Raw genomic sequence first — 12,223 nt, 5'->3', positions numbered from 1 at the left:
CAGACTCATCAAAATCATTAAGAGAGCTTCAATACAGGTGTCTGAACTTACCTTAGAAGTGTAGCAGTCACTGTAACAGTTGAGTTACTGAGCTGAATCACTGATTTGTACTGTCTTGAATGAGTAGTCAAGGACCATTGACTATTAAGATTTCAAAAGGCTAAAATAAATTGCACAAATTAAATGTTTTTCTTACCAACGGAGCAGTCTGGACCCATCCAGTTGGGATCACAGTTACAGAGGCCTGTGTCAGAGAGGTATGTGCCATGCCCACTACACTGGTCCGGGCACTGGGCACGTGGAAGTTCACAATTTAAGCCTCCCCAGCCTGGGCTGCAGAGACACTCTCCATTTACACAGACACCATGGTTGGAGCAGGAAGGATCCAAGCAATCAACTAAACACACACAAAAAACCAAAAACAAAACAAACACTCTGTGAAAAAGGTCAGTGCACAGAATGTACAGTCTGAATTGACACAATTTGATGGATCTGTGCTCAGCAGGTTCCGCCTTGCTGCAATGAACTAGAGCAAACACGTGCAGTTGTTCTTTAGGCTATCTATTTTGGGAATCTGAAAATATAAAAAGGTCACTCTGCTTGCTCTGGAAGAAATTCCAAAAGCTGAATCTAGCCAGAAAAACAAAGGAAGGGGAGATCATCAAAACAAAGTTGCAGGCAGGGCTAATTTGAAAACAAAACCACAATATTCCAAACATTGGAATACCTAAGTGGCTTTTATCCTATATAATAATGTCCATGTTGTCCCTGCGTCCAGATGTCCCGTGTGTCCCTGGGGTACTGCGCATGTACCCCAGAGACACAGGGATTGGACGGAGGGACAACGGCCAACCGCCGCTCCGCCAACCGCCGCTCCGAAGCTCCTCGGCCGAAGCGGCAGCGGGCGCCGAGGGAAGCCGGCTTTGGCTTGGTGGCGGCGGGAAGAAGAGGAGGAATTCCTCCTCTTTTTCCCGCCGCCGCCAAGCCAGTCCCCAAGCCAAAGTGCGGCGCGGCGGGGGCTTTTCGCCGTTTGCCTTCCCGGAGCGAAGGGGGAGGCAAACGGCGAAAAGCACCCGCCGCGCCGCACTTCGGCTCGGGGACTGGCTTGGCGTGCGCGGCGAGGCGGTGGGGGGGGGGGAGAAGCGCTCCTCCCCCCCGCCGCCTCGGCACGCAGCGCCGGCATGGGACGGAGTTTCGGAGAAGGTCTCCGAAGCCCCGTCTCATGCGGGAGGTGCGCGGTGAGGCGGCGGGGGGGGAGAAGCGCTCCCCCCCCCCTGCGCCTCACCACGCAGCGCCGACATGGGACGGGGCTTCGGAGACCTTCTCCGAAGCCCCGTCTCATGCGGGAGGTGCGCGGCGAGGTGGGGGGGGAAAGCGCTCCTCCCCCCCGCCGCCTCACCAGGCAGCGCCTACATGGGACGGGGCTTCGGAGACCTTCTCCGAAGCCCCGTCTCATGCGGGAGGTGCGCGGCGAGGCGGCGGGGGGAGAGAAGCGCTCCTCCCCCCCCCCGCCGCCTCACCACGCAGTGCCGGCATGGGACGGAGTTTTGGAGAAGGTCTCCGAAGCCCCGTCTCATGCGGGAGGTGCGCAGCGGGGGGGGCAGGAGAAGTGCTTCTCTCTCCCCCCCCCCGCCGCCTCGCCACGCACCTCCCGCATGAGACGGGGCTTCGGAGACCTCCGAAGCTCCGTCCCATGCTGGCGCTGCAGGACAGCAGCGTTCTAGCGCCCGTTTTTAAACGGGCTGAATTCCACTAGTTCAGTTCTAATTCTGCAGATGTTCCAACAGCACAAACCTGTACATAGCAATTTCTGTAACTGAGAGTCATTAAGAATATAATTCCTTGTGTTTTTCTGTAGAATCTCTCAAAATACCGGTAATTACCCCTCTAATTTACAAAAGCTTTATCCTGTTGAGAAGAGATGGAAAGGCTACAATAGATGGAAAGGCTCTCTTTCTGTTACCTGATTTAAGCTGTCAGTCTGAATGCTTAAGTCAGCATAAACCAGGTTGTCAACACAAGATATCCATATTGATAGAAACACGTTTTTTTTCCAGCTCTGCAAATGACTCTAGTGTACCATACATTCACACCAGTGCTGTTATGTTCAAGTGGGTGAGAGGCAGATTTGGTGGGAAGAATAGTACTGAACAATCCCACTAAACGTGCTGATCAGGAAAACATCAGATCCCTGATGAACATGCCAAACAAGAGCACAACCTTTGATGAACTTGTAACAATTGCCTGTTTCCACACGCGCATCTGTATCTGAAAGTGTGAGCTATTTTATCCCAGCAGCTATTTTACCTGTGATGGGGTTTGGATTCCCCTTTCCCTTAATTTCTCCTGCCATTCTGCACTGAGTAGTTCTGCGAAAAATACCAGTAAATGCCACCTTGCCAAGCCCCCTTCAGCATTACTGTACTGATATAAAAGTTTGCTAAGCAGACAAAACACACACCCTTAAGTTCTGCACTTTGAATCATTCTGTGTGGCTGTTGAACAGTGGTAGCATCGGGGGTGGGTGGGGGTGGGATCCAGGAAGGGACACATAAGGGCACAAAATGCATTTCTGGGTGGGGTGAAGCTTTCCCCCAAAATAAATCTTAGCATTTTCCATCAGTAAAGGGAAAGACGGAACTGGAAGGCCTTTCCATTCGCACTGCTGAGAGAAGCTTTATCACGTTTCTCCTTTAACTGCCATTTAGCACCACACATTTAATCAGGCTACAGCAGACAGAATGATAGGACTTCAGAGTTTCTTCATTGGTTCATCTGAGGGACCAATCACTTTTGGCTCCTCTTCTTAAACTCTTTCCATTCCAGCTTGATATTACAAGAAATTTGTAATTAAGAACTAGTGCTAGGCTTGACTTGGCTTCCTTCTAGCCTCCAAATTGTTGCATGCACAGAATAGGGCCCACTCACACAATGGAACCTTTTCCCCTTCTCCTTCCCCAACAAGCCCTCACTCCCAAAACTGCTCCGCTGGGTTGGGGGAACACTAGAACAGATTTAGAGTGTACCAGGGCACTTGCACTACTTTGAATCCCACCCAAAATGTCTAGGAAATTCTAGCATACCTGGGTCTCAAAGATTTCAATACAGTGTCTGCCACTGCTGCTACTGCAGGACATACTAGCCCTCTTGGGACAATGTGACCTGCTGCCACTACCACCACTGTGGGGCTGTTTGGGTTTTGCCCAGCTCTGGTGCCTTCCATCACTCCCACAGGGCCTATCAGGCCATTCTGCACCTCCACTTGTGTCTTTAGCACTCAGAAAATGGCAGGTGTCAGTTGCCATGCCATATCTCTACTCCTCTAGGTCTGCCATGTCCAGCATGCCAGCTACTTTGTTTGTCCTTCTGGTCTTGGCTGAGGACTTGGCTGCCCTTTTGTTTGATGTTTTTGTCATGTTGCTGCATAATCGGTCCAGTAAGTTGAGACTCAGCTAGGTAGGATTTTAAACAGGCGGTAAGCAGCAGCTCAGAAAATTTTGTATAAAGTCTGGCAACGGATTTTGAAAGGGATGAGTTTAGAGGTTGATCAGGTCAAGGTATATATGATTAGTTGTAGAACTGATCAATAGGGAAGGGATAAAGTAAGAATTAATTAAATAGTAAAGGGGAAATCAGCTATGAATTAATTAGCAAGGGAATCTAACATATACAGATGCTGAGGGGAAGGTGATGCCTCAGGGAGATCAGCACCAATGTACAGGGGCTGGGGGAAATCCCAGACAAAGAGAGTTCTGAATTAAGAGAGAAAATGATAACTTTACCCTAAGTGTGTAATCACACACATATTCTTCACTGCACCCAAATTCTCTGCACTCGAACACATACACAGAACCAGAATTAGAAGGCCACAAGGGAACCATCAAAATCAGATCCCTTTCAAGAGAGACAGGAAAAATGAACTGGCTCTCCAAGGGAAGGACAACTCTAAAGATCATTTTGGAGTACTGTAATGATGGAGAAGGGGACGACAGAGGACGAGATGGCTTGACTTTGTTCTTGAAGCTACCAACATGTGTCTGACCAAACTGAGGGAGGCAGTGGAAGACAGGAGTGCCTGGCGTGCTTTGGTCCATGGGGTCACAAAGAGTCGGACACGACTAAACAACAACAACAACAACGATGATGCTTTTCCTGCCTTTGAGTGATTGGAGGATGACAACCCATTTGGTGGTGTCCTGTGCCCCCACACAAAAACAGAAAACATTGCTATTTCCGAGGAGTATTGTGAGTACTAAGTTATAATTCTGTCAGTTTCTAATCTCTAGCTACATCTTCAATTATCATATTGTTTCTTTAAGCAGGGCCTCAAGAGCCACCTGTTTTGCCATGGTCCGTGGTGTTTGAAGCATGGTTGATGATGGTGAGAAGGGGGGAAAATGTGAGAAGGCTGTGAGGGTAGAAACAGACATACAGTGGTACCTCTAGTTACGAACTTAATTTGTCCCGAAGATCCATTCTTAACCTGAAACTGTTCTTAACTAGATGTGTGCTTTCGCTAATGGGGCCTCTTGCTGCTGCTGCGCCGCCGGCACACAATTTCCATTCTCATCCTGGGGCAAAGTTCTCAACTCAAGGTAACTCTTCCAGGTTACCTAGCGGAGTTTGTAACCTGAAGCGTTTGTAACCTGAGGTGTTTGTAACTCGAGGTACCACTGTACTAGCATGCAGAAAGTATTCTAGTCCAGGAGGAAGATACTTTTGCCATGGTGGCTGAAAACAATTCCTTTTAGAATGATTAAGGTTTTAAGTTCTCTTTGTCTTTCATATAACATGCAAATGCTGAATATTTTCAGTTTAGAGCTACATCCATTCTAAGACAGTAGGAAGAAGGACTTTTTCTCATATGGAACTCACTAGAACTGAGTTCCGGCATCTCTCAGGTGGGTGCCATTGCCATTATAAGAGAACATGGGAGGCGTTCATTGTGAGTTCCACCACCTCTTTTCCTAAAAAAAATATAGCACTGGTCTGAAGTGATCATTTTTCTTTCAATTGTACATCATCCTCTAGATTGAAAGAACAATACTGTACAACTGCATACAAAGAATTAATGAAATGAAATCAAGAGTTTAGACTACATACTATCCACCCATTATACCAGCTATCCCATGAAAGAAAGAAATAAAGAAAAACTAGAGGCCACAATCCATAAACTGTTGAAGCTAACGGGACTTCATCAGTATGCAACTGCAAGTAGTATGGCTTATTGGGCTCATGGATCTTCATCATAGATTTATTTAGTATGACGAGCTTAACAATCCATTTCAGCCACTAACAGCCATCCCATTTCCTTCCATCTGCTCACAAGCTGGTTTTCATCTTTTCATCATTTATTTTACCTTTTTCAGAAATAAGACAAACGGATCTATAATTCCTGACCCTTCCTTTTCTCTCTAGCTTCCCTTCACCTGACTTCCAGGAGCCCTCAAAGATAATTGCTAATAGCTTTGCAATTTCTTCAGCTAATTCCCTCAGCACCCAAAAGTATACTTCATCAGACCATGTTGATTTAAATTTATTAAAATATGATCTATTCATTTCCTGCCCCGACCTGTATTTCTTCTCTTTCTTGGTTATCTTCATCTGATTAATTTGTCTCTTTCAGTGAAAGCTGAAGCAGAGTAGGCACTGGAAAATTATGGGTTTTGTATGTGTCACTTTTACACAGAGATGGCGACCCATGATTTCTTTTCTTACTTTTAATGTTCACAGCTGGGCTCATTGACTATGTCAATATCCCTTGTTAATTTTAATTTGTATTGTGCCTTTACCACTATGGATTCACACTTGTGCCAGTCTTTAAATCTAATAAATAATAACAACAATGCACCTTTAGAAGCATCTAAGTTTTGCTAAGAATAAAATACAGAAATTCCAACCCTCATTTTCATCATCTTCTGGCATTTTGCTTTATGAAAGAAAAACTTGAGTTCTATGCACACCATAGAAGGATGGGAACAGTAGTTTCAGAGTACCTTTAACAAACTACAGTTCCTAGGATTCTTGGGGCGGGGGGAGGCATGTTTTAAATGTATGCAGCCTTGATTGTTTAAAACAAAATTCTAAAGATACTGGTTTAGCGTAAGGTGACACACAGTGTGAGCCTATGCATGTTTACTCATAAGTAAGACTCGCTGTCAGTGGGACTTAATTACAGCACAGTCATATAAATGTTTCCTCCAAAGTTCTATGGGACTTAGTCCTATATATGTGTAGGATTGCATCCTTAATCCCACTGAGGATATCAGGGACATACATAGTGCCAAAAGGTGTATCAGGAGGTTCTCTAGCATTGTCAAAGTGCAAGAATACCAGCCAGAGGTTTGCCCCTTTAAGATTAATTTGTTTTATAGATTCCAAAGATGTATACATTTGCTCGTAGCTAAGAAAATTAAACCATCTGAAAAAAGTTACAATCTAAACAATCAATTACAAGTAGCATCTAGAGCAAATAAACAAGTAGCAGATGAATGAACAAAAATGTAAGCAGCAGACCGACCAAAGATTTGCTGAAAAAGAGGTGTTTTATTCATTGAACAACAGACCACTTGTGAAGAAGCGAACAAATCATTTGGGGAAGGGTTGTCTGCTTTGAGTGTCACAACAGAAAAAGGCCCTCTAGTAGTGACTGTGTGCAGAAGGGCATCACCAGTTTATCACAGATTCATGTGGGAAAGCGGGGGAGGTGGTTCTTTAAATATTATGGTCCAAAGTTGATTTGCTTAGGGCTTTAAACTTATACCTCCCACTTTGAGTTGTACCTGGAAATAGACTACTAAGTGCTATTGATATAGCTGTAAAGTAATACTCTCCAAGAAACCAGCACTAGCCAGAACCCTTTCAGCAGCATTTTTGACTAGCTGAAGTTAGACTGTGTTACCATAATCCAGTCTAAATGGAACTAATTCAAATGTGTGACTATGAGCTAGTTGCTGTACTAGCCTAAACTAAGCTAAAGCACTCCCAGTCACAGCTGCTTCCTGGCATGCAAAAGGAGAGCCGTCCCCTTTAAATGTGAACAAACTTTGACAGCAATGGAGAAGGAATGAAAAGCATTCACCATCCAATTACCTTGAATGAGATGCAAGTAAGTCAGAGAGAACGTATCAAAGTTCATTAATGGATACAAGATCCCCTCCAGATGACCTCTTTATTGATTGTTCTTTCTGATTTGTTCACAGGGAGGCTAGATGATGTTGGGTATTTAACAAGCATTCATTCTGATTTGTTTGTGAGGAAGTCAGATGATGTTGCATCAAAGCAATTGTTATCCCACACTTTCATTGCATTTCCCCAGTCACTTTCTTTATTGCAAGAAGCCTAATCTTTGGGGGAAGTAGGATTGCTGCGCAAGACCCATGAATGAACTAGAATTGCATAACCTGAACTTGGTGGTATGTTATTGAATCCCACCTGAAAATAGTGACGATCTGGAAGCACACACACTGTCTGTGTCACTTGAACAGAAAAGGCTCACTCCTCATTGGCACAGAATTAATTAAGCTAATCACTTTTCCCCATTGTACTAGGCCAGAAGTAGAGAACTTGCAGTTCCCCTTATGTTGTTGGACTCCAGTACTCATCAACCCCAGCCAGCATGGCCAATGGTTACGGATGGTGGTGATTGTAGTCCAGCAACATTTGGTGGGTTATAGGTTCACTATTCCTGTACTAGGCAAATGTATGTTACAGATTACTGGCTCCATAGCTAGTTCACATAAAATAGACACCAGGAATACCCAGCAATAGTGATGCCACTGCTGTTTACTGGGACAGTGTAGGGGTGGGCAGAGCAGTGGTGCAGTTATGACTACAAAGGCACTAGTTGCTACAGGCTCAGGGGGTGAGAAAGGGCCCTGAATAACAGCCCATTTCTTTTTAAAAGGATGTCCAGTATTATTCAGAAAGGATTTGTGGGTGGAGCCTATCATACTTAGACAGTGCATCTCAAAAGTTGTCTTAACAATATGAGACTTAGAATCTGCCACCCCTTAGAGCTCAGATCATTAGAACTCATTTAGTGATGAAGCCTCCATGGATTGACAAAATGGGAGAGTGAATGTAATTTATTCCCACAAGGACAAAAAAGAAGGTCAAGGAGTTTCCCTGACAATGTGTTCTGTAAGCTCCTCCAGGGCCAAGAATTACACTTACAAAGTTAAATGCCATTGAAAAATGACTCAGCCATGAAAGTGACAAGAAAAACACTGTTAACCTAACCTAATTTGTTAATTTCACTCACTTTCTACCCCAAATTGCATTGAATGAAGCCTGACAAGTTAGCTATTTTCATTTTTGTGTGCAGACTTAATAGAGCAACAGTGTTTATGCAGCAAAATTTGTAGATCACAAATATTGATTTTGGTGCCATGGCCATTTCAGGTAAATTGTTTGAACGATATGACTATGATGAATATCTGAAATAAAAAGCTAGCGGGGGAAAAATGCTGACCTACAGTATCCAATTCCATTTCCTAGCTGGAAAGTAGCATATGAATCAACCTTGATCATTCTTTCTAAAAGCACAAATCAATAGAGAAGATTTTTACCCTTTAATAAAAATTCAGGTATGTTTATGTGTTCTGTTACTGTGTTAATTCCTGAAATGCAATGCAACGCAACAAGATTTTAAAACTACTGAGGAACTGCCTAACTATTCCTTTTCTACACTACTAAAAGGGTGGGGAAGCTATGCCCCCCCCAGATGTTGTTGGACTCTACCTCCCATCAGTCCGGGCCAGCAAGGTCAATGGCCAGGGGTTATGGGAGTTGTAGTCCAGCAACATCTCAAGGGCCACAGGTTTATCCTGTACTATTCTACTGTATTCAGAAACCTTTGAAGAAATGTGCATAATGTTTGTAAAATGAAAGTGTTTAAAAGAACATGTGCCAATACTATGGAAATCTGTTTTTTCAAATGAGGCGTGCAAAAGGTTATTTTAACCTTTCTCGTCATGTTATTTCACCTTCTATGCTTGTAGTTAAAACACATTGCTTTCTAAAATTGATTTATCTTTCAAATTTCTTATCCTTCCATGCTTTTGATGAAATTATTTGCACCTTTTCCCTAACACAAAGGAAGGTCAGACTCTAGCAGTCACAAAGAGTTTTTAAAAAGAACAGGATTTCATTAATGTTCAAGTGTTTATGGAAAATGTAAAGAAACCGCGGTACAAAGGTGATCTGCCTGTAGCTGATAGTATTCCTTTCCTGTACTCTGATAACTTGAAGATGAAAATTAGTTTGAGGGAAAGGCAACACAGGTTCTGACTACTATGACTTGTAAAGGACAGCTGAAATGGAATAACAAAATGTCACGAGTATGTACATATGTATAGACATTAACAGTAATAATTGACTATGGACTATAAACATTGATGTGTTATACAGCATTAACATTTCCTAGGCTTAATTCTGAAAATCTATTATAGCATTTCTTTCAAAGGAAAATGTGCTCATCTCGTAAGTAGTTCTTAAGTAGATGAATGAGCCCTTGTAACTCTATCGGATACAAAAAGCTGCAGTGTACATTCTGAAAGCCAGCATTACTATATGCATGCATGGCTACTGTACATATAATGCCAGGTATTTGTAAGCACTTTATGCAATAATGTAGTGATCATCACTCCCTCTCTCTCTCTCTCTCTCTCTCTCTCTCACACACACACACACACACACACACAGAGAGAGAGAGAGAGAGAGAGAAATAATACACTTTTATTAAAGGCTTAGGTAATATTAATAGTTTCACTTCAGTAAGCTTTAGATCAGATAGTAGGGGAATTCACAATGCTCACAAAATTTGGTCCAGCCCCCACTTCCGTGCTTTGAACAAGAGCAAAATTCATTCCAAAGTGCTTTGGAAGCTCTCCAATTCGGTTTGGAGTCGGCTTGGAAAATGAAACTCGTGCCTTCCGCATTATGGAAAAATTCTTTTGACAAAAATGGATAAAATGTGCAAGCAAAGTAGCCCCCCCCCCCAACTCCTGAGTGGATAATGTCTGCCAAACTACAGATAAAAATGTTTACACATTTTTGTGCTGAGCATCTTTAATTCCTCCTCCCACCCCAAGGATTATATTATTGGCAGAACTGGATGGAAATGGCTTGCATGGTAGCACCTTTGGAAAGATGAATACACATGTTTTGGGCAATGAAAGAGTTAAGCAAGAAACTACAATCAAAAGGTCCAGAGATATTAGTGTTATGCACCTTTAAAGTGGATTTTAAAGTGGGGAGGGGGGTGAGATAACTAAAAGGCACATGCTTCAATCCTCATGGTTTTATGGACAGCAATGTTATTATTAAAACGTCATACATTGTAAAGGAAATTTCAAAACAGTGGAGCCAGAGACATATGATTTAAAAAATAACTTGAGCCTTATGTTCTGCTCAGTTCACACCAAAACTCACAGAAACAAAGCACAACACTGATTTGACAGGAGAGGATGTGTGGAAACATGACACATGCTGAAAAAAGCACAGCAAAGACACCTGTCTGATATCAGTAGGCAGGGAGCTCCAAAGTACAGGTACTGCTACACTGAAAGATTGATATTTTACAACTGCAAAACAAGTAATATGGAACATATCAAAGTGGTCAAGTGGGCATATTTGGGGCAAGGTGGGGCATCAGGGGAGGTTGAGTTTCAGGAGTGGAGGGGATAAGGGATAAGGAACAGGCCTCACACACAAAAAACTTCTCCTACTATGAAATAGATTATTAGAGGGCTGGTAATCCAAACCTTATTATTTTACAGCTATACAGCAGGGGGGGGGGGCAGAAAGCATTTATAGAGATGCAAAATGCATCCATCAACCGTAATCCCCAGTTATCAGAGGCTTCAGAAACAGGGCTGGCTTTTCAGTGCAGCAGGGTAAAGCAACTTGGAAGGGAATTGGCGTATGAATTTTGCAGCAAGACTTTTAAATGTGTGTGGCTCTAGCTGTATAAGGGGTGCATGTCATTTGGGCTCCAAATGAGGCAGCAAAATGCCTCGAGCAAGCTCACTGTTGAGCAGGTACATCCCTCTGCTCTCGATTTTCTTTTCAATGGGTTGTTTTCACATGACACATGACAATCTTGTGTCTTAAACTGTTCTCAGCTACAGACTTACTCAATAGCCTTATTCACACATTATTCCAAACTGTGTGGAGTTAATGCATGGAGATGATGCCAGGGCTGCACACAGTGCTCCCACCTGCTGCATCATCTTCTCAAATGGAAAGATCTCAAAGCAGAGTCTAAGTGTATCCTCCTGCACTTAGAAGCCTCCCTGTGATCCAGAACCTACATGTGGCACACACACTGCCACAGCAGGACTCACTTTACCTCAGCAATTAAGGAAGTGCACTAAACAAGGAAGTTGTCTTTGCAAATGACTTTAGAAGAGATTGAAGCAAATCAGCATGCTTCTACTATTCCTGCAATATGTGCTAATATAAAAGGAAGCTGGAGGTGTTTCAAATTACCTCTTACTTTCCCTTGAAAGGAGTGCTTCCTTTGCCTACAAGTATGTCCTGACACTGAATTCTAAATTTGTAGGTAAAAATTTGACATACTCCTCCCCCGAGGAAGGGTATGCTCAAGGACAGAGACCTGTCCATACTGTCACACGCATTCCTTACACGATAATTTAGTAGGAACATAGCATTGGATGCTGATAGCATATATCTTCTACATGGAACCAGCTACTTTGCATGCTTCTACTGTAGCACCTTATTTTCTGGCACAGTGGAGTATACTTATGAAAGCAGCAGTATTAAATGAAATCTCACCCTTTTATGCCATGCAACACCTTACAAAAATTAACCATATACAAAAATCATTAAAAAGCTTCATTGTTGGCCATATATGGTCATGTTCTATTCCACTTCTCTTCTTTGCCCCCAACTCCTTCTGCAGAAAACTGCAACTACTTAAATGTTCAATACAAAGTGCTTTTTAGAATTCATTAAATTGCCGTCCTTTCTGTGTACCATCTACTTTCCTTTAATTCAGCATGATTGCATGTAACAATAATAATTTACTCTACATGGGGTCACTAAGTGACATGGATACCTGTAGTCTTTCAAATCTGGTTCCTCTTTTTCTGAATTAATTATGACTGAAGTGTTTGCTTTTATGGGTTTCCAATTATGCCATTTTATAAACCGTCTTCTTTATTTGTTTTGTTCTGCATTTTGCACTTTAAAAACGTTC

The 12,223-nt window shown here is 42.9% G+C and overlaps 1 protein-coding gene across 14 annotated transcripts in view; it reads right to left on the bottom strand.

Annotated features, from left to right (window-relative positions):
* LOC118080205 (teneurin-2) overlaps nucleotides 1-12,223 on the bottom strand; it is a 475,640-nt gene that overhangs the window by 101,120 nt on the left and 362,297 nt on the right. For all 14 annotated transcript variants that reach the window (XM_088661757.1, XM_088661752.1, XM_088661761.1 and 11 more), the window contains one exon: nucleotides 197-397. In XM_088661757.1, the coding sequence (XP_088517883.1) occupies nucleotides 197-397 (201 nt within the window). The remainder of the gene's footprint in view (nucleotides 1-196; nucleotides 398-12,223) is intronic.

This window comes from Zootoca vivipara, chromosome 2 (genome assembly GCF_965207765.1).
Source record: "Zootoca vivipara chromosome 2, rZooViv2.hap1.1, whole genome shotgun sequence".
NCBI lineage: Eukaryota > Metazoa > Chordata > Lepidosauria > Squamata > Lacertidae > Zootoca > Zootoca vivipara.
Note: the sequence above shows the minus strand (reverse complement) of the source record. Positions and strands in the feature narration are given on the sequence as shown.